Source organism: Sminthopsis crassicaudata, chromosome 5, assembly GCF_048593235.1.
Source record: "Sminthopsis crassicaudata isolate SCR6 chromosome 5, ASM4859323v1, whole genome shotgun sequence".
Lineage (NCBI taxonomy): Eukaryota > Metazoa > Chordata > Mammalia > Dasyuromorphia > Dasyuridae > Sminthopsis > Sminthopsis crassicaudata.
This window is the reverse complement of record NC_133621.1, coordinates 59,148,205-59,171,831: the sequence shown is the minus strand read 5'-3', so window position 1 is coordinate 59,171,831 and position 23,627 is coordinate 59,148,205. Positions and strand designations below refer to the sequence as shown.

Below are 23,627 nucleotides of genomic sequence, written 5' to 3'. Positions count from 1 at the left end.
TAAACACTATTTGCACTTATTGAAAACCTTATTTTAAACCAAGTCAACTTTTTTTTGAAGATGATGTTTATTTGGCCTTGTAGAATTAGATCAATCTCTAGTTTCTTTTGGGCAATCATGCAGGGCAGCTTGGTGCAATAGAGAAATCTCTGAATTTGGAGTCAGAGGACCTAGGAGCTCTGATGCCATCTCTGTCACTTTGCAATCTCTGTGACTGTGGAGCAAATCAGGAAGCTTATTTGATCCTCAGTTTCTTCATCTTGCATTACATGATTTTTAATATCCCTCCCAGCTCTAGATCAATGATCCCCTGATTATCCCAGACCCAGCATTTGTTGATAATTACAGGGAATATATAGCTCAAGCCTGATTTCATTAAGCTGAAGAAAAAAAATAAATTGTTCTATAAATATCAGACCAAGTAAAAGGTATTTTTTGGGGGTTTTTTTTAATGCTAATAAGTCTTAAGTAGCTTCAGAAATATTTGAGATAAATGTTGAGTGCTCTTAAGGTTTATGTCAGTGACCCATATGTATTCTGTGATTCCATTATGCCAAAATACATCCTTGATTGAACATCAGTCTAGTGTGAGTTTGGCAGTTGGGATGGAGGGAGAGTGAGAAGAACTGGTCAATCAAAGCAATTACACGTTTTCTTTTTTTCACTGGTAACGATGATGAGGTGCACACACAGAGCCAATAAGTCATTCTGATCATTGAGGGTGATTTAATTGTTTAAAAAAAATTAAATGAAGCACACATAGGAAGTATTAAGTGGATATGATTTTCTGATAAGCATAAATGGACTAAACATTGGAACAATAATTGCCTATTAGCCAGAAAATCAAATTCATAACATCACAGAGAACTATTGATATTTCCATATTTTGTTGTGTCACTTAAAATTGCTCAATTTAAATCTACATCTGGCTCTTCATTTTTGAAAGTCTACATTTCATGTTGTCTTGAGGCAGGTGATGTGTTATGGATTTGTAATGGTGGTCATTTTTGAGTGATTATGGGATGGAGAGCAAAAGGAAACTGAAGTCTTAAAACATTATAGTTTATCCATTTTAAACAATGACACTTGGCCTGGCACATAGTAGGCACTTGGTAAATATTTATTGGTTCACTGATTAAACTGTAGCATTAATTCTTCGTCCAACCATTTTGTGGCTGCTTTAGTGAGCTGACAGGGGAAAAGTTCCCTGAGGGCCCTGAAGAAATAAAATGTGCTTTCTGGATGGTTATGAAATCACAAATGAGTTTTTAAAAGAATAAAACAAATGCAGAAAATATTACTGTTGGAAATCCAGGGATCTAAATTGGTTACTACAGACAAACAGTAAAGTGTTTATCCTGAAGAATAGTACAGAAAGAAGCAAATAAGTCCAGGGAAAATGTCCTGGGGATTGGCAAGATGGAAGGCATCATAGGAATCGTGCCATCCAACCTTCTTCTTTCATAGATGAGGAAGCTAAGAATCTGAAAGGTAAAGTAGCAGTTGGCAGAATTAGGATTTGAATCCAAGTTTTCAGCCCCCAAATCTAAACACTTTCTCACATGCTTCCATGTGGTAGTCTAGGAAGATACAAAAATAGAATATATATTACTGAGAAGTGTGACTTATGGAAATAGACCCTGGAATCATTCATAACTTATTTGACTAAAGGTGGAATAAATGTAGTGAGAAGTAAGGAGAAATTCTATTTACAATAGGAGTTGGGTTTTTCAAAATGTGCTTACTCAAAGTCTGCTCAGTCTGATGAAAGAAAATATTCATTCTTGGTGAATAGTCACCACCTGACAAGCAGAACCACACATACCAAATGGCTATAGGTCATTCAGAGAAACTATGCAAGGTAGAAGTAACAAGCAGACACTGAGCTGTGAGTAGAAATGCCCTACATTATGAAAAACGTGGGTTTTGACTGGTTCGCCTTCATTTCAAAAACAAACAGACCTGTTGTGTATTGTCCATATGCCATGTTTGCTCTCCAAAGAGACTGATTTCTCATGGCTGACTTGTGACACAGTTCTGGACCCATTCTCGTCTGGACGTTGGACTTTGCTGTGCATTTGGTCCATTTGCTTCCCAGACTCCTATGGGACCACCAAGCAACAATGAACATGATCCAGCAGACTTGTCTGGAGGCCAGGAAGGAGTCTGCTAGACTGCATTCTGTCACTGCACCTGTTAAGTCTTTATGCTGAGATGTTAATAGAGTACTGCTTTGCTTCCAACGCTGCCATCGTGGAATTTGTTTGGAAAGAAGCAGCTGAGGAACACTTGTGACGGTTCTGCCCTCACTATCAGCTCTAAGGAATTGCTCTGCGGCCAATTCCAGACTCTAGCCCCAAGTGCAAGTAATGTTTGCACCGTTCCTACGGACCAAAATGCAAGAGGTGACTCAAGGGAAGGAGTGTTGTCCTGTTTTGAGCTGCCATTCAGAAGTAAACCTAAGCAAGTGGAAGAAGAAGAGGCTATACACATATGACTACTGGGGGGATCTGCGATGTGCCAGCGTGCTGTGGGAACTTCCTCCATGCACCTTCTGTGTGACTCAGTCGATAAGACCTAGGGAGCTGACTTGAGGCTTTTACGGCTTAAGTGCTGCCCCAGGATCCCATGGCTAGCAAATGTCAGAGGCTGGTTTTGAACACAGGTCTTTCTGACTAAATGCCTAGTGGCACTTCTCCCATTTTCTGTTGCTTTTTTTGCCCAGATACCCTCTCTTTCCCCCTATTCTTCCTCTCTTACCCTGTTATTCTTTTGGGTGTGTATGTGTATCTGTGCATGTGCACATGTGAGTAGGTATGTGTGTGTGAATGCGTGTGTGAAAGCATGGAGGGGGGGGGGGAGTCTCCCTCTTTAGATTGTAAGCTCCTCGAGGGCAGAGACTGTCTTTTACCTTTCTTTGTATCCATAGAACTTAGCACAATACCTGGCATATAGGATCTATTTTATAAATGTTTATTGATTGATTGTTTCAATCATTTAAAATAAAAATGTGCAATTGTCTAAGATATTTAAAACAATATACTCTACTGATATAAGTTGTCATAGTATGGTATGACATTATTAGTTTTCTCATCTATAAAATGGGAGGGTTAATAGATCAACATTCTTAGCCTGAGATCAGTGATTTTAAAAATTTTATAATTATATTTCATTATATTTGGAAATTCAATTTTATTTTATACATTTAAAAAGCATTATTCTGAGAAGAGATACATAGACTTCCATCAGATAGCTTCCGGGAGGGGCTATGACACAACAAATTTAAGAACATTTGAACTTTTTGATCTCTAAAGTTTCTTACAGTTCTAAATGCTATGACTGTGCTGTTTTATGACTCATTTTCTAAACCTGTTACATCTGGAAATTGTTGATTCTTAAGTTGATTCTTAATTTGGCTCCATTCTTTGTTTAAGTATCTGGAAGAAGGTAGACATTTGATCTTACAAACCAAAAAGGATTTAATACACAATTGGATGGGATCCCATGTTTGGTATTAGTGTGATTTGTCTTAATAAAATCAAGCATGTGAAAATTCATAGTTTATTCATAGAAGTTGTTCTTGACATTAAGGAAGGGCATTACAAAGTTGTTGACGTAAACATTTTCAAGACATCATTGCTTGCCTGAAGTGAAGCAAACTTGGATGAGTAAATCAGATCAGGATTTAGAAGGATTTGGGAAGGTTTGAGAACTGACAAAAAGCAAGTGGAATAAAGTTTAGTACAGATTCAGGGGGGTTGGGGAGGACTGTACAAATGGGACAATTGTAAGAGGAATAATGCCCAGCAAGGTAATTCAACCACAATAGCATTGAGGTTTACCAAGCAAACACTACACGGGGAAGTGCGTGCCTATGTAGTACAAAGATTTATCAAGCAAATAGTGTGTGTGTGTGTGTGTCCACAATTATATTTGATTCAATTAAATAAATATTAACTTCTCTGGCAGTGGGAATACAATATGAAACAACTCCCTCAAAAGAAGAAATAAGTTTAGGGGAGAAATGGTGATGATCATTCCATTGTATACATGCAGCTAAGATTATAAACATTTACTATGTATTGTGTAATGAAAATAGCAAAAATAAAACCATTCTTTTCCCTCAAGGGAATTATATTATATTATATTATATTATATTATATTATATTATATTATATTATATTATATTATATTATATTATATTATATTATATTATATTACATTATATTACATTATATTATATTATGAAGATAACATACATAGATTTTAAAAATCAAAAGTTATTTGAGAGGGAAGAAACTAGCAGCTGGAAGGGAGGAAGTTAAGATCAGGAAAGGCCTCATGTAGGAGATGACGCTTGTTAACAGGGTAGCCAGATGGGAACATCTAGCAAGTGAAGGAGAACATGAGATAGAAGTTCCAGAGGAGGATATATATACAAATATGCACATAGCTATATGTAGCAGTAATGATGGATAATGTGGAAGCTGAGGAGGTCATTTTAGGAGAGAAAGTATAGAGAACAGAAGAGGCCCCACAATTTGGGGGCTAGGAGAATTAGCCAAGAAAACAGGACTCTGTAGACAGGCCAGAAACACCACAGAGAGCAAGGTCACAGTAGCCAAAGGAGAGAACATTTAGAAGCAGCAGGACTTGGGAAATGACATTGGTTAAATCAGTTCAAAAACTTAGAAGAGAGCAACTTCATTAGAGTTGTGGAGTAGGATGCCAAACTAGAAATTTAGAAGTTAATTATGCTGAAGAAATGGAAAAAGAAGACTGGATTTATTTTTCTAGGGACAAGTCAATGAAATGATAATAGCCAGCCTTTATCTGAAAGCCTAGGTATGAGAAGGCGGCTTGAGAAAAGAGAAAAGGATTGAGGGGTTTTAAGTCTTTGAGGAGGGATTTAAGGACCTGCTCACATTCCTAAATTAGAACTTCAGGTCATTGTGTTAGGTGACTCATCCTTAACAACTCCTCTCCTTCATATACCCCATGCTGGGATCACACTGGACTCCTCCCTGCTCATAAACATGACTTATATTCTTTTAGTGTTTTGGCTTCTCTTGTTCATGATGCCTAGAATTCCCTTCTGTCCCTTGCCCTCAATGAAATCCTTACCAGCTTAAATACCCACTCTGCCAATACCCTTCCTGATCTCCCTAGTCAAAAAAAAATTTTTTTAATCTCTTGGATCTAGCCACAATCTTTCTTTGGTATCTGTGTTTTACTTTGTGTTTTAATCATTTGTTTACATGTTTCTGTAATCTCCCTCAAGTCAAGGACCATATCTTATCTTTGTATACTCAGTACCTAGGGCAGGGTTTTGCACACCAGATGCTTAATAATTGTGTGTTGCAAGTATTATTGGTAACTATTTCTAAGACAACACAGGATTATTTTTGCTCTAATATTCAGTTGGCTTCCTGGTGTATATTCTAAAAACTACATACTCTCTAAGCAATGACTTGTTTAATAATACAGTGAAAAATTTAGTCACCATTTATCTGTTTTATGAGCACAAATGTACTTTTGGACTTCAGAGTAAAGGAGCAAAATTAAATTTAGAGCTAATTACTCAATTTGTATGGATTTTAAATCCCTTTTAGAGAAACAGTGTTTCTCCCAACCTTTTTTCTCTCTCCCTTAATCCCATTGTAGCCATCACCACTTCCTTGCCCAACCCTTTCCTCATTCCAAACTGGTACTTTGAGTAATTTGATTTTTTACGGTTATAACATAATTTTTATGTGCTGAGGACAAAGTAATTTAAAGATTAAAGTCACAAATTGATACTTTTAGTTGATTTGTTTTATATAAAATTTACCCAGATTTGGCTGATACTCTAATATCATTTAAAAGTAGGAAAATGTCTTTAAAATACAACTTCCAGAATGTTTAAAGTAAACTCAAGTCTTTTCAACACTTCCTAAATTGACCTTAACTTCACCACACCATTAACAGCAGTTTTTCTAACAGGAAAAGATGTAATTCAACAATAATTTCGCTGTAGTAAAATTTTCTTTTATCTTTTTCCAGTGGCAAATATATGTATCATCTTTTTTTGCTTTCATAAATGTTCTGCATTTATTATAACCAACATATAAATCAGATAGGTTCCCATTTTTTCTCCCTCAGGAGACCAGATTTATCATGGTTAAATAACTTGGGGTCCTAAACATTAGCTGACCATAGTGCTCAGAAGAATAGGTCATGGAGTACATTTTTAAATTTGCATTAAAGGTTTTGTGTGTGTGTGTGTGTGTGTGTGTGTGTGTGTGTGTGTGTTTGTGCACATCCACCTGTGGCTTAAAGTATAGGCAAAACATTCCCTTGGGTAACATGTAATATCTAAGAATATCCAATCATATTTGAGCAGAACATATTCAAGCAGCTATATGAAGCTGCTTGACAATGGAATATGTTATTGCTTTCTGAAAAAATGGCAGACTGATTGTTTTTAAATATAATTTTTGAAGGTTTTTCCATTGTCATCATCCATAATTAATTTTTATTGAATGTCCATTCTATGGGATGTTATACAGAATGTGTTTGAAAATGGAATTCAGGAAAAAGAATATTTCTGTAGCCTTAGGGAGTTTGGGTTCTAACATGAATAACACATTGTTTAGAACATGCTGATTGGAACTGCCCGATTAGAAATTTGGTGTGATGAGAGCCTGCAATTACTGTTACTTTAATGAGTTCCTGTGTATGTGCATGTATGTATGTATGTATGTGTGTATGTATATCCAGCATGTATTTTATCTCTTTAGTGTGGAAATGAGAAAACTTTATTTTCTAGTGATAAACTCTACTAATGGAAAAAACCCTCATAAGCAAAATTCTATTTCCCTTTTTCTTTTGAAAACAATAGAAAACATCCTACTTGCCTGTTGTATAAATTAAATTGTTCAGTAATTGTGTCTTGCATGACTTCTTCAGGGATATGTGATTTTTTTAAACTGTCATTACTCCCTCTGTCCATAGAGACCCAACCCATCCATGCTTAATTGAGGAGGTTGGTGAGTTTCTATAGCCTAAAAAATGCATCACCTTGTGGCAAACTTTCTAAGCCTTGAATGAGAGGCTTTGTCTCCTCTGTTGCCAAAATTCTACACAAAACCTTCATCACCAGATCTATCAGATCTACAGAGCTTGATGTACCCTTCAAGAATGAATGGTTCATTTCACACTATTACACTGAGACATGAGAATAGGATTTTAAGATTCAATAAACAGCAAATTTGTTTTTAAAAATTCAGTTCTGTAGCATACTCACTTAAGGGATAAACACAGACAAAGCTTTAAGGTTCGTTTAAGATCCAAGAGAGTGAGAGAAATCAAAGTCATGCTATTTTAGGGGATGGATGGAAAGCAAAAAAGAGGAATAAAAACTAAAGATTTCTTAACTGGCTAAAGATTGACAGCATTTACTGTTTATAAATTTGAAAAACTGCTGTATTCTTGAACTCTTTCCCTCATTTTCAATCGAAAACAAAAAATTAATTCTCTATTTCAGGGGATATAGCAATGCATTTTGCAGCAGAAAAGATCTCATTTCTTGGAGTAGTAGCTCTTTCTTGTGGCCTTTTAGGATATTATTTAAAAATTAAATTATTAGGGTTTGGGAAGAAAGGAGTTCAGTTTGTTTGCATAATTTGAATCATCTCTGGGTACTTGTTCCAAGGGCTGGATGAAATGAAGTGGAAGGTTAGAGATTCCAATTCCCTACTTTAGAGAAAGGAGAAGGAATAGATGGCAGAATAAGAATTGGTTTTCTATCCTATTCTCTTCCTCAAAGAAAGTCTGTCTTTGACTTTTTACCATCCAAAGCCAACCTAATCCATAGTATTTCTAAGAGTTAGATACTTTTTTCCCAACTTGACCAGATTCTAGCTCAGAAACTAAAACCAAAAATGAGCCCCTTTTGTTGAGTGTTTATATATTCTTTCCACAAAATAATTTTCATTTCATCTACTTTAGTTATTGAGCCAGCTTTCATGGAATAAAGTGATTTTTAGTGGCATGGTAGGTAAGGTACAATTAAAGGTTAATATCTGGTTTAAAATGAGTACATGGAGAAGTCAGGTAAAGGGGAATTACTTAAAAAGAATTACGGAAAGACACCATCATTTATGTGTTTTGGGTAGTTATCTTATCTTCTGTATAAGGTTTGCAGTTCTACAAAGCAATTCGGGCATTTTCCCACGGAAATAAAGCTTCTCTGTGCAGGTAGAACTATGACTTGTATCACAGATTTAACCTAGACTAGGTTTTCGGAAATATAAATATAGCTATTTTTCTGCAAATAAGTCCCTAAGGAAGCTTTTTCTGTGTACACAAATCAGATGAAAAGGTATTGCACCTTTGATCTTCATGAATATCTGCCGCTTGAATAACTTCTCTCTCTCCTTTCTCTCCAAATACAGTACATTGTGGAATGCCACGGAGTTACCCTTCTTCCTCAGTTTTTGGGCATGTACCGGCTTAATGTTGATGGAGTGGAAATATATGTGATCGTCACAAGGAACGTGTTCAGCCACCGTTTATCTGTTTATAGAAAATATGATTTAAAGGTGAGAACCATCTTGTGATTTAAAGGTAGTTTTCATTCACTTTTTATTCAGTTTAACATTTATTAGACATTTGTATGTATGTATTAGACACACATATAAGTTACAGTGCCAAGCTCTTGGGTTGCAAAGACAAAAACCAGTTTTTGCTGTGCCCTCAGAAGGGTTATGTTCTTCATGAGTTCATCTCATCTTTTTCAGTCCAGTGTCAATAACAGCAATAAGTTAGCAAGCATTTATTAAACACCTGTTATATTCAAAGCACCACACTAAATATTGGAAGATATAAAGAAAGGCAACCTAGTCCCAATTGTCAAGAAGCTGATAATTTGATAGGGAAGAAAACATTCAAACAGTTACATACGAACAAAATTACACAGGATGATTTGGACCTAATGTCAGAGTGAAGACACTCTCCATAGTTTGGGTCAGAGACAGAGGAGTCTTTTTGATTTCAGAACAAAAAATCTAGAAAACTAGAATAACTAACCCTTTTGGTTTCTACCTAAAGACATTTCTACAGTTATTCACGTTTGAACAAAGGCAATTTTGATTGGAAAGGGAAGGCAGCAAGCATTTTTAAGTGCCTATTGTATGTCAGACAGTGTGCTAAACACTTTATAAATATTCCCTCATTTGATCCTCACGACAACCTGGGGAAGAAAGGTTGCTTTTATTATCTTCATTTTACAGTTGAGGAAACTGAGGCAGACAAATGTTAAATGACTTGTCAAGGTCCACCCATACAACTATTAACTGCCTAACACTGTATTTGAATTCAGATTTTCTTAACTCCAAGTCCAATAATCTATTTACTATAATATTAATGGGAGCGATACTTACTAAATTAGAGTAGATGCAAAGAAATGGAAATGAAATAAATTTGAATTTAATTCTGAATCTTAAGTTTAAAAAATAATATTTCATTAAGATTAGGAGGTGGCAGGTAGTAGGGTCTTAATTATATCTTCATCTTTTAGAATGCTCTATGGAAAGCCATGTGGCACTGTGCATAGAGATTGCATGGTGTGGAGTGAAGAAGACTCATCTTCCTGAGTTCACGAGCTGTGTGACCCTGGAAAAAGTCACTTTTTGCCTCCAATGCCTTATCTATAGAATGAGCTAGAGAAGGAAATGGCAAAACACTCTAGTATCTTTTCCAGTACAGTCCCAAATGGATCACAAAGAGTTGGACACAAATGGAAAGATTAACAACAACAAATGGAAAGCTAGTGTTCATTTTCACTAGGCTACTTATGTTCACTCTCTCTTTGTATGTGTATGCATGTACACACACATACATAAATAAATACACATTTATGATTAAGATTCCCAATTCTATCATCCCTTTTTGTAGGTAGAATATACGTGGTTTATTTAGTTTCTGGAAATATTTGGTTCTGTCCCCGTTTTCTTAAATGGGCTAGCTTGCACACATTGTCACAACTTGTGTCATTTTCCTGACCCAGACATATGATGGAAACATTTTTTTTTTCCTGAGGCTGGGGTTAAGTGACTTGCCCAGAGTCACACAGCTAGGAAGTGTTAAGTGTCTGAGACCAGATTTGAACCCGGGTCCTCCTGAATTCAAGACTGGTGCTCTATCCACTGCGCCACCTAGCTGCCCCATGATGGAAACATTTAATTTTACTTATATCTTTTCATCATTTTTCATTGGACATTTATTCAAACTTGACTGAGTTGTCTTCCAGGCACCTGATTTGCAACTACTTGGAAATGAGGCTTCAGTGAGAATCAAAAACCATGTATGTTTGAGGGAGGAAAGTGAAAACTAAAAACATTTGGTTAAGATAGCTTGGGACATAGAGTGTAATGAAACATTTTCCCCTGTGCCTAATATTATCAGCTTTGTTCAGCTGTTAAAGATACCCTTTAAAAATATTCAACTTAAAAATATTAATTGTGGGGAATTAGGGTGCAGAGGGAGACATTTATGACATATGTAGAAATCCCTAAAGAGAGAAGACGTGCTATACCATTGCATCTGGATTTTTGGCTATGTGTACAAAGGCAGGCTGATGTTGCAATGGCTGCAAGACGTTTGCTTTCTTCCCTCCCTCTCCTTCCTTGCATAAACACACGGCTCTTGGACCATGGCATAGTTCTTTCAGATGACCAGCGATCCCAGGAAACTGAGAGCCACTGAGTAGAGGCTTGACAGTTGCTAGTTTCATAATCGCATGGTTCCAGTGTACTCTTGGGTGAATTATGGTGGATCTTAGCTTCCTTATCTGAAACAGACACAACGCACTTCACTCCTTTTTTATCAGGTGGACCCAACTGTTTAAATGGTAGCTAGCATTCGAACAAATGTTTAAATTAGTCTCAAAAGCATCATGGCTTAGTGAATGGAAAGATGGTGTCAGGAGACAGGAAGACTGAATTTAAATTCTGTCTCTGAAATATATAAGCTGTGTGTCCCTTGACAAGTCATTTGACTTATTAATGTTCTGGATATTTCCCAAAGGAAGAGTGGGAATCCCTGGTGTGGGTTTCTTTAATTTGTTTCCCAACAAAAGGTGCTATGAGCACTGATCATGGAATTCTCTGCACCAGTGAAATCACAGATCAGGTTTATAAAAAAAAAAGGGGGGGGGCAACCTGGAGACACTTTGATAACTCTTTATGTTGAAAACAAAATTTATTGGACAATAATGAAGCTTTCCATGGCCACAAGTTTAGATTTAGAAAAAGACAAAAAATCAGCGCTCGTCCCCAGGATATGGAGCCTTCTCTCAGCTCTCTCGTGAGACAGAGCAAGTGAAATGACACCGTCCTCATCATAATTAGCATGCGATCCTTATGACAGTTCTAGGAGGTGGTGCTTTGATTAACCCCATCTGACAAATGAGGAGACTAAGGGTAAGAGGCTAGGCTTAAAGTCAGGTTTTCCTGTTTGCAGGTCCAGCCGTCCGGCCCCTTCTCTCTCACCACCAGATTCTTTCCTCCAGTCCTCTTAGTGACCTCAAGCTCAGCTTCCTGCTGGCCATCGTCCTGAAGCCAGGTCTGGCCTCCCTCAGGAAGAGCCCCAGGGCCCAGCTCCCCCTTTGACCAGACCCTTTGTTTAGGGGGGGGTCCTCCTTCCCTTGGGAAGATAAGACAGCTATGGGGAGTGAAGGGGGTACACACCTCCTGAGTGCATGCTGATTTCCCCTGCCCGGAGCTTCTGATTCCAGATAACTGCTTAGAAGCAAAAACATGATCGATGCCAGTTGTGATAAAAACAAGTGAGGGGCCAAGCTACTTTCACTAACAAGAAAGAAAAACTAGCAGGTGTTTCAGACATGGAGGAAGCTGAGGGAAGAGCTCAAGTGAGGGAGGGAATATGGGCACGCAGACACAGGCATCAGGCTTTCCCAAAATTGGGTCTGGGTGCAATCCCTGGGATCCAGGGGAAGCTTCATGGCAGAGTCCTTGGCAACGCCCTTTAGGAATACTGGAATAGTCCACTGTTCCCCTCTGCGGCCCATTTTACAGATGAGAAAACTGAGGAAAGCAGGGTAAAGTGACTTATGGATGGGGTCACACAGCTGGTAAGTGTCTCACTGCCTCCAAGCCCAGTGCTCTGTGCACCACAGTGCCACGTGGCAGCGCACCCAGGCAGTCACCCCAGGTTCCTCAGAAGCCCCCTGCTGGGCCTGGGGCCTGTCCTACCTCTAACAATTAGTGCCTTGCCACTTGGGGCCAGTTACTCCACTGCAGCAGCCAAGGGGGCCTCCAAGGTACCTTTTGGATACCTGGAGGCATCGAGGGGCTTTTGAGGTAGACAGCGATGTTTCCCACCTCGCCATTCATTCTTGTCTTCACCCCTCTCCCAGCCCCCACCAAACAGGGATGTCCATGAGAAGAGCAGAGCTCCGGAAGCCCTGACCCAGCTCCAGACACCTTCATCAGCTCAGGCCCGAGGTCGGGCACAAAGCCATAGAACCCAGCCTGCAGATGGGGTGGCCCGACCATGACAAGGGTGGATTCAGCGGGATGTGGGAGTGTGGTTGTAGGAGCGAGACTTGTGTGATTGTTACGGCTCATGGGCAGAACACGGGCTTCCCCATATACTTGCTGGACAGATCCCTCAGTCTTGGACTGCCTCAGCTGTAAAATGGGAATGATGATGGTACCCACCTCCCAGGCTACTTTTGAGGGTAAAGCTAGCAAATACTTAGGAAGCATTCGGCAATCATTAATGCACTTTATAAATGCTAACTGTTGTTATTAGCTGAGTTAGACATGGTAGGAAAGCACAAGGAAACAAATCTCAATCTCAGGAAGGTGGAGGAGTTGTGGGAATGACATGAGAGGGAAGAGTACAAAGAAAACAAAGTGATCGGGTAGAAAGGCAGAAAATTGTCCATAATTTGTCCATAAATCACAAATTTTCATCCAGCAACTTCCCTTCAAAACAGATCTCAGATCTCAGTGGGTGAGGTCATCCTATGCCTCTCCCCACACACACCAAGGTTTCCCCCAGATTACCTCCAGGCCCTGTTGGCACACAGAGAAACATATCAGGGAATATGACCCTGTTCTAAAATGTGGACATGGATTGCCATTGTACATATCTTCATATACTCTTTCTTTTTCAGGGTTCTACTGTGGCTAGAGAAGCTAGTGACAAAGAAAAGGTACAGTAATGTTATAGTTTTGTTGTTTGATTTATTTTTTTTCCCCTCCGGTTCCTACCTGGGAGTATGTCTGAAATTGGGTGAAATTCTTCATTATTTCCATCTGGCCAATTTCCTTCAATTCCCTTAGCCTTTACTCTTTCCTTCCTTCCTTTTTTTTTTTCCTTCCTCCCTTCCTTCCTCCTTCCTTCCCTTTCCTTCCTTACTCTCTCCCTTTCTTTTCTTCCTTCCCTTTCCTCCCTTCCTTTCTCATTCCTTCCTTCTTCCCTTTCTTCTTTCTTTCCCTCTTTCTTTCCTTTCTTCTTCCTCACCCCCTTCATTTTTTTCTCTCTCCTCTTTCTTGTTTCTCTCTCTTCCATCATCATACTTTTTGGCATATTATGGAACAGAGCCTGGGATCCCATTACATCACTGAATTACTGAGTAATGAGATTGGTATTAACTTGTAAGGGATTGGAAAAGCAGAGTTTCCTATACAATATGCAAAGTGCTGATGAAAGCATTGACAGGGACAGCCCAAAGCCATGTGATGAAGAGACAACTAGATGGAAAGTCACATGCGCAGGGGTTCAGCCTTAACTCCATTGTTATCTAGGGATGTGACCTTGCGCAAATGCCTTCTCTCTACTATAAAATAAAGAAGTTAGAGGAGATGTTCTATAATATCCTTCCAACTCTAATCTTCCATAATTCTGTAACATTAAAATAAATACATTTTTCTTTGTTTAAAAAAACTGGATCAACACAGTCATCTTTGTTTGTTTCCTCCTCTCCCCTCCAAGGTAACCTCACAATAATAATTGACATTTATACACTGTCAGGAACTATGCTAAGAGCTTTACAATTTTTATCTCATTTGATCCGTCTTTATACTGTCCCCAAGAAGTAGATGCTTTTATTGTCCTTGTTTTACAAATGAGGAAACTGAGACAAACAGGGGTTTTAAGTGACTTACCTAGGATCACATAACTAGTAAGTATATGAGGCTGGATTTGAACTCAGGTTTCCTGACTCTAGGCCTGGAGCTCTATCCACTGAGCTATTTAATTGCCCTCTACCACTTTTCACTTAAGTCTGTGTTGCAATACTGGCTTTTTAATACTTCATCCAAATGCTAAGCATAAACTTGTGTTTTCCTTAATATAACCCTTCTGAAAAATATCAGTCATCATGATCTTAGAGGGTCAGAATTCATCTTTCCTGTGACTTTCCAGTAGGGACCCCTCTTTGGTATTTTGTTTCAGTGGGTGCCTTTGTTACTGTGTCTGTACCCTATTATCCTCCTGTGACAATCATGCTGACAGCTCCAACGTGCCACAGGCTCCCATACTCCTCTGAGCAAATATTGCTAACAGGCCTCTCCTAACTCAAAATTTTGCTTTTTAAATCCATGAGAAATCCAGAAGTGTGGTGGGATTTTCTTCCCTTTCTCTTTCTCCCGGGGGAGTGGGAGGGGAATGCCTGGACAGTTAAGGTCTATGAACCTTTTGAAAAAAAAGCCATCCTGACTAGCAGCTGCTGAAGAAGAATTGGGTCCATCAGGACACTTGATTGTCTGTGTCATTTCTTCTCTTTTTCTTCAATTTATCAAGTCTCTCAAAACCACAGCTGGAACTGCCATCACTTGCCTCAGGTCCATCCATTTTGATTTCTTAGGTTCTGTCAATAGATGACTGGTTTCTTAAACCAGAAAAATAATATGTTCCCTTGCTTTGAAAGGGGAACAAATGCTAAGGGAGAAGAGAAAGGAACAAACACTTGTCTTTCAGCATAGTTTAAATGTTTCATCTGAAGCAGGATGTTCAAAGATACAATTACCACTTTGTAGTCAGGAGGTTTTGTGGGTCCTAATCCCATATATGTGCTCTGGGTAGAAGAAGGGACTGGGTGGAGAACTGGAAAATGTAATGTCCGGGCTAGCTTTCTGGAGGTCCTCCGGACGGGCCTTGGTCTCAGCAGGATAGTCACCACGAGGATGGTCAGGAATGGAGTCCAAAGTCTTTATTGTCTCCTTCATAGTCTGTTCACTTTGACTGATTGACCCAGTCCCCAGTTCTCTCAGCCTTTACATATTCTATTATAATTACAACATTGCAGCATATGAGTATGTGTGCACTAGAGAGCCATTACATCACCATGCTAAATACTAAGTATATAGGTGAACTAGAGAACCATCATCTCATCCATTCCACTGAGTTAACTTCTTGTTGTAAGTATCCTTTTTCAAGTATACTTCTCCAGAGTTCTGGCCCTCTACAGGATTGTGTAATTATGTGATTACAAAGCTAGCTTCAGAGTTAAGAAGAAGCGTTCAAATCTTGTCTTTATTTATTAATTGTGTGTGACCTTGGGCAAGTTGTTTCACCCCTCCCTGCCTTGGGCAAATCCCTAACACTGAAAGTTGCAGAACTAAGACCAGTTCTCTTTGCCGATGAAATCACAAGTCTGATCCAGAATATATAAATACGGGACCACTCATGTGAAATTATGAGGACTACAGCTCTCTCCTTGGTAGACTCAGAATTCATTCATTAGTGCATAAAGTTTCCCCTTTCCCATTAGTTCCCTTATCTCATAGAGAATAAAAAAATAACATCTAAGGTTTTCCCAAGAAAAATCCCAGACTTATAGGAATTATCTCTACCACCACCATCTTGATGCCTCCATTTTGTTTTCATGTTAGAACAGAGTAGTCTGAGTTTTACAGGGGGCTATAGTATGTATCCAAAGGATTGCCTTTTAGGCTTTGAAATCACCATGGCTGCCCCAGAAATAGTACAGATGTCAGAAGATAGATAGTCATGAGATTATCCTTCTATCTTTCTTTGGCTTGGAAACTTCAAAGCTCTCTCTCTAGAACCTCTTATACTGGACTGCTATTGCTCAGTGTTCTTCCAAGGACTGAAGGGAGATCCTCATTCTGAACATCTTCTCTTAAGATTCAGCCAAAAGCAGAGTGGCTGATGGAAGTTATCCAAGAATACCCTAGGACTAGCCTCCATTATAGTACTCTCCTTACCAAACACTTCAGCATCCTTTTGTAAGAAGATGTCTGATTTTATGGAGTTTTATAGCACTTCACTTTGCAGCCAATTTTGCTAGAAAGCTCGTATGCTCAGCTAGACTGAGACATCTTCCTTTAGTTCCTATCGTTCTAAACTAGCTTCTCTTTGTAATTTCTCATTAAACTTTTTGATGTTGGCTATTTGTATACAAGTCTTATCTCCTTGACTAGTCAGCAGGTACTGTGTTTATTCTGCTCACTTTGTGTCTCCTATAGCTTCTATATTGCATCTGGAACCTATTGGGCACTGTCAGTTTTTTAAAATAAAAACTTAATCCTAGATTTGGAGACCTAAAGAAAACTGTCTGCTAGAGTGTGTGTGTGAACAGATAAGCCCCACATTTTACAGATGAGGAAACAAAGGTCCAAAGATTTTAAGTATTTTGTCCAATGTAAAAAAGCTATTGCTTTTGAGTGTTTAGATAATACTTACATTATTGAAATTTTATTTATTACAAGTTTGCCAAATGCTTTCCAAATACAATCTCATGTAGATACTGTTATCCCCTTTTTATACATGAAGAATCGGAAACAAGTAGCAATTAAATGACTATGTCTGAATTCACACAAGTAGTATATAATAGTAACAACACCAATAGTAGAAAAAACAACAATAATAGTAGTAGTTGTAATAGCAGAAACATTGATATAGCACTTTAAAGTTTGCAAAAGCAATCTTTGTAAATGAAGTCATTTGATGCTCACAAGAACTCCATGGGGTAGATATTAGGAGGTTGAGACAGAGAGATTAAAGGATGTTTCCAAGGCACAGACTTAGTAATGACAGGGCTGGAACCTTACTTTAATTTGATTTTTTTTCCTTTTTAAGATTTAATTTCAGATACTGGGAAATACAATGATAAAACTTTTTTGAAAGTAGTCAAAATAATGATGATTGACCAAAAAGATGTAAATATTATATATTTGAAAATAAGTGAAAACCTTTTTACCAGAAACATGATTGGATTTATGAGAATGATAAACCCACCAACCCTTCCAAAATATACCCGGGAGCAAAAGGTTAATCAATTCAAACTTGTTTTAGAAAAAACTAATTCAGGGTAGCTAGGTGGCGCAGTGGATAGAGCACCAGCCCTGAACTCAAGAGGACTGGAGTTCAAATCTGGTCTCAGACAGTTAATACTTCCTAGCTGTGAAGAAAGAAAAAAACTGATTCTGGGTTGTCGTTTTTTTACAGTAAACTACCATTTTGGTACCGTAGGTAATGCAACTGATTTGTGGTTGAGGGAGGAAAAAATTCAATTCCATTTTTTCTAATTGAAAAATTTTTATACATTAACATATTATACCTTGTTTCATATTATTACATTACTATAATATAGTTATATTAATAAAATTAATATTAATGTTATTAACATTGTGCCTCTTTTATTTATTAACACACATTAGGCAACATTAATAAGGATATTGCTTTGTACGTGCAAAAAAAAATCTAAATTTGGAAGACAGAGAATGTTTTGAAGGTTATAAGAAATAGCAATACAAGTTTATTATTGTTTTTATTTTAATGATGTGGTCATTTACTTGTGATCTTGAAATAAACATATCTTCAGTAATGCAGGTACAACCAAAATTTTTAAAAGTAGCAGCTGCTAAACCATTCATGATGCTAAATGATTAACAGGGATTTTGAGAAGACATGAACCTTCATGTTTTGAATTGCATTTGAAAAGCATTGACAGTCTTTCACTTTTCTTCTGCATGCTGATGTTCAGGTTAATCATGAAGCACCTACTTGGTGTTAAGTGTTGTGTTAGGGGAACACAGAGATTAATGAGATATTGTTCCTACTCTGTTCTTGTCTCCTGATCAATAGTCTTGACCCCCTAAAGCAGCATCATGTTCTCTGTCCCCACAAGTAAGATAGAAAACTCATCAAAATATAACTTGATGACTGGGATTTGTTTATGTGGATCATTTTCCCCCCTTTTTGCTTTGGGGCTGCTAAAACACAAATAAAGCTCTACTCAAGAAAACCAGGCTCTATTTTAATTACTGTTCTACCTTATACTCTACCGAATTTATTGTCATGAATTTTTCATAGCAAGACTCCGTGGCAGTGACTTAATTAGTCCTTGGAAATCTTCTTGGTTCTCATTTCTTTCCAATCATTACAACTGTTTCATGACCCAGTACTTTTAACTTGTTGATGACAAGTTCAGAAACTGTCATTTCAAATATTTGGTAATACTGATGTAGACAAGCCCCATCCCAGCCATTTCCACTTGACACGTCATTAGTGTGATTTGCATTAGCATAAGAATAAAAGGGAAGCTGATGAAAATAAAGAAGTGATATTTCAACAATGCAGAGATCACTTTCATGGCAACAAGTATCAGAACTTGCATGTACAGATGTCTTGTATTAATTTTTTTTTAAAAAAAAGGCAAGTATAGGGTGTTTTTTTTTTTAACAGTTGTCAAATTCTGACAGCTGCTTTGACTTGTTTTATTCTTTTAATTCTTTTCTTTTTAATGGAAGGGCATCTTCCATTCATGGCTCTAGCAGTTTAGCCCCCTCTAAATGAGACAGGGAAATGCGTCGCTCCCCGGTGGTCGATCTTTTCACAGTTGCGCTGCCATTCCAATGTGACATCAAATTAGTAATTATAGCTGAGCGGACTTCTTTTTACAAATGACAGTGTTAGCGTGCTGCCAGCCAGCTAGCAGCTCAGCAGGGGAGCCAGGCAAGTAAAAAAGAAAACATAACTGGACTCACTTGATTTCTGGGAGATTTGACCCGCTGTTAAAAAAAAAAAAAATCTTCTCAGGGGTTTAGACAAACAAGCTTTCTCTTCATCTTCTACGTGGCTTTTCTCAAAATAATATCTGATTTTATTAGGTAAAATAAAAGCCATAATAAAGCCCCAGTGTCACATTAAGAAAGTTCTTTTAAACGGATAACCAACAACCTAGAACCCATTTGAAAGAAACCAGCTGCCCCCAAATTGGCATATATCAGCAATAATCATTGTTGACACTTTCCGAATAGGTTTAAAAAATGCCTTGTCGATTCTTATGCATCGTAAATTGTGCCAGCGATTAAAGGACTGTCAGGCTCTGACATTTTACCTATTACTGTCTGAAGGTTACAGGAGAATTAGTGGCTAATAGCATTACAGCTAACAACACTTTCCTAAACCAGTTTTCGGCATTTCTTTTGTGCTCCTTAAATTGTAACAAATTATAATTAATTACTACCTTTATCTGATTCTTTGGACTGCCACTGAAGCCAAGGTAACAAGGATGGCAGTCTCTGGGGCACAATAGCACAGCAGTGGATCCTTGGGATCTTTCTTTCTCTATCAGTTAAAAAGCATTTCACATTTCCCTGTCAGTGGATGATTAGTTAAAGGGAAACTGTCAAGTTTCATAGTCCTAAATCCAACCTAAACCATTTGGTTTTTTTTTGTTTTGTTTTGTTTTGTTTTCCCCTTTCTTATTCTCTGACTTTACATTCCTGCAAAGATAGAACTCCTTGCCAGCTGGTCAGTAAAAGCACCTAGGGTGCTGCTTGGAGTTTTTAGATAGATAATCCTTCCCAGAATTCCCTGCCTAACCCAGTCCTTCATTCACCAAATATTTGTTAAGCTTCTATTATAGATGCAACACTGTGCTAGGGAAGGAGATGTGAAGACAAAAATCACTGGAGAATTCACTGCCCTCAAGAAGTTTAAATTCTCTGGGAGCCACGAGCCACACCTCTTTTACTCTCCTAAGTTAGAGACAAATACTAGTAATATTCATTGGTCCCTTAAGACTGTTAAGATTCTGTTTGTTTTCAAAGGGCATTCCCTGGAAGGCTGTTTTTAATTGGGGGTTGGAAAGGCCCCGTGAAGTGAACTTCATTGTCAAGGCAGAGCTGACATATAATCAATCAGTCCACAAGCATTTATTAAGCGCTTGCTCTGTAGATACAAAGAAATTACCAGAAGGTGAGAAGAAATGCTCCTGTATTCCATTTTCAGATTTGCAGGATTGATTTCCAGAATTTTTACTTACATGTCACAGAAGGTCAGAATGAGGGGGTTAGCAGAAGGAATGTTGGATGTATCCCCCAGTTTTGCATCCACATGGTACCACATGGGAGCAGCATTTATCAAACTAGCCTGTGTCCTTGTGGGATCCCATTGCTAAAATGGAAAACGATGTCATCATTAAGAACTACACAAACAGAAGTATCCTACACTTTGTAATTCTACAGCTTACAGTAACTGAACCTGGAGGAGCTCTCTTGGCTAGCTCTTCCTTCTCGTTCCTACAACAAATCAAGTTAATAATGTAGAGGGGGGTCCTCCCAGACCAGTTGGATTAACACTGTGCCTCTATCTCTCACCCGTCACACTGTAGACACTTAATAAATGCTGAGGGACGGATTGATATTTAACTTGCTGCCCAGTTGTACCCTTCCAGGGAATGGGTCTGGTTAGTTCGAATGGATAACCCCAGGCTCTCTCCACCATTCTGGCACTGGCCTTCAGTGCAGTCCAATTCACCGGCTCTTGGTAAGGACACTGAGGAATGCAGGATGGCCTTTGTTTTTTGCTGTTCAAAACCTAACCATGCTCACAGACTTTCAGCAAGGATGGAGAAATTATTGAGGAAGTTTAAAGTACAGCATACCGAGGGCCAGAATTATTCTGAGAAGTGTTCACCAAGCGATTGCACACCGTTATCATTTCTTTTTCTCCTCTTTCACAAATATAGGATTAACCCATGATCTGTAAGACAGTAACAGAAACAAATTTCCTGAATTATCAGGCACAGTGTTGCCTAGATTTTCCTTCTGCACACTAATATAATAAAAAAAATCTTCAGAAATGATAATAATCTACTTATTTTGCATATTTTCATTGCAGTTCAACTTGTTCCCAGCAAAGTTTATCCCAGAAGCCTCAATGATATTACCTCATTTTATATAAGGCAGTCCTTTTCTTAGAAGCCTGACAGTATTGGTATGAAAGGCCATTAATTATAAACATGATAATCACCATAACTGGCATTTCTATAGTGCTTTAAGTTTTGCAAAGTATTTTACATACATTATCTCAGCATTAGCTTCATGAATTAAATATTATTAGTATCCCCATTTTTATTAATAGAGTAATAATTGAAGCAGTATGCCCCAGGTGACATTCTGAATAAGTGTTTGAGGCAGGATTCCTTGTTATTCTGCCTCTCATAAGTTGTATATCCTATATAGCAGGGGTTCTCAAACTATGGCCCACGGGCCAAATGCGGCCCACTGAGGACGTTTATGTTGCCCGCCAGGTTATGGCAAATGGGCTGAGGGGTGGAGACAGAATGTGAGGTTTTTGTTTTTACTATAATTCGGCCCTCCAACAGTCTGAGGAACAGTGAACTGGCCCCCTATTTTAAAAGTTTGAGGACCACTGCTATATAGGTTATATGCTTTTATATCCCATTGTGCTTCTCATAGATTATATAGGGATGAGAAGGAACATAGCTATAGCAAGTTGTAAAATTACAGGAAGATATCAGCTGTTCTGTGTTTCTGAATGATAATCATGTTGGAGCCAGCATTTAGAAGGGTGTTGCTTTATTTCTATAGTTGCACCTGAAAAGACTTAGGAAAGACCTGAATTAAGAGATTCTGGGTCCCGGATGCCAGCCTACAAAGGATATGTTCTTGTTCTTCTGTCGAAATTAGGATGAATTGGTGAACTATCAGGCTGTTTAATTCAAGTCATCATTTTGCTTGTTTAGGCAAGTTTTGCTTTTGTTGAGAAAGGAAGGTGACATGAGCATTTTCTTTGGGGAAACAACTGTGTCCCCAGTGCTTCAGTATGAACTTTCTCTTTTTCCAGTTTCCTACTTTATGGATTAGATTTGTAGCTGGAATATTTTTTTGAGCAGCAGAGCTCATTTATTGTAAATCTTTAGCAATCCAACCTGCCTTCCAGTGGCCTCTATGTGCATGATGCTGTTAAATCAATTCTCTTTTGTATCAGGGCCAGAGTAAGTTACCTAAATGTGCTCCATTATGTGAATAATTTCGTGTTATATTTTAAGTGCAGCAGATACTGATTTTTATAAAAACTGTTGGCAAGTCCTCTGAATGGCTGGGTTCCAATTTCACATTTGATTTATCCTCTTTTATAAGTTTATTTTCATTTGAATGAGCTTGGAAAAACACTCAGATCAGGAACATGAGCCATACCTAACATCAGACAATAATTAACACATATTTTATATGTTGTGCATGCAGCTCGATCTGTCACAATAACAGCCCATCAAAGGGACACTAACCAGTGATCTTTGACATCGTGGCTTACAATGAGACTTTTCAGAAATGGGTTGCCAAGTGAACACATGGAACAAAAATTCATTTCTTTCTGAAATCTGAGTCCTTTAATCAGAGTGCATCATGATATGTATTATCCTTTGCATTGAAACCTTCTGGTGGCAAAATCTTGTTTGCATTAAACACTTGAGTGTGACAGGAATGAAGCTCATTTTTCCATTTAAGTTTCCTTTCCCAACTGCAGCCCAACTGGGCTTTGCATTCTATAGGTCAGGGTTATGTGCATGTTATAGGCACATCCTTATATATTTTCAAATTGATTTTTCTTTCCTACCAGTCCTTTTACATTCTTTAGCAGAAGATTAAAGTAAGGAAAATTCAAAATGAAGTTAATTATTAATTCAATAGAATGCTGGTATGTTGGATTCTCTGATGCTTTTCAATGGATAAAATCTTGAACACTTAATATGATTGGAATATTCTTATTCTATACTGAGAATTTTATATATATATATATATATATATATATATATATATATATATATATGTATATATACATGTTTTATTTATATATATACATATATATGTTTATTCATATTTTTAAATATTTGGGGCTTTTTTAAGATAAGTTACTGAATTTGCAAGGCTCTCTAAGTTTGGATCCCTTTATAATTTGCTGTTGATCTTTTTTCTTCATTTTAAACTAAACCTTAAAATTTACAGCATAAATTCAGTTCAAATAGGTGCTTATGCTAATGCATGCCAACTAGCAGTCATTTAGTTTTTTAAAATTCATTTTCTTAAAATGCCAAATAAACTGGTTCTTAAAACTAAACACATTTGTTACCTTTTTTAACTTTGAAAAACTACTAATAATTTCATCTTATTGCTTTACATCCATTTCAAATAGACAGACTGCAGCATTCTCCTGCCTCTTTTCTGGAAACAGCCCACTCAATGGATTCCATGACTTGCTTGGCAACTGCCTTCCATCCACAGGCCTTGCTTTGCTGACTCAGCCCACAGAGCTGCATGGTCATTTCAGAAATGAGAGCA

The 23,627-nt window shown here is 37.8% G+C and overlaps 1 protein-coding gene across 2 annotated transcripts in view; it reads left to right on the top strand.

Moving 5' to 3' along the window:
* Positions 1-23,627, top strand: part of PIP4K2A (phosphatidylinositol-5-phosphate 4-kinase type 2 alpha) — a 189,594-nt gene that overhangs the window by 144,176 nt on the left and 21,791 nt on the right. For both annotated transcript variants that reach the window (XM_074266908.1, XM_074266909.1), the window contains exons 5-6: positions 8,436-8,582; positions 13,184-13,222. In XM_074266908.1, the coding sequence (XP_074123009.1) occupies positions 8,436-8,582; positions 13,184-13,222 (186 nt within the window). The remainder of the gene's footprint in view (positions 1-8,435; positions 8,583-13,183; positions 13,223-23,627) is intronic.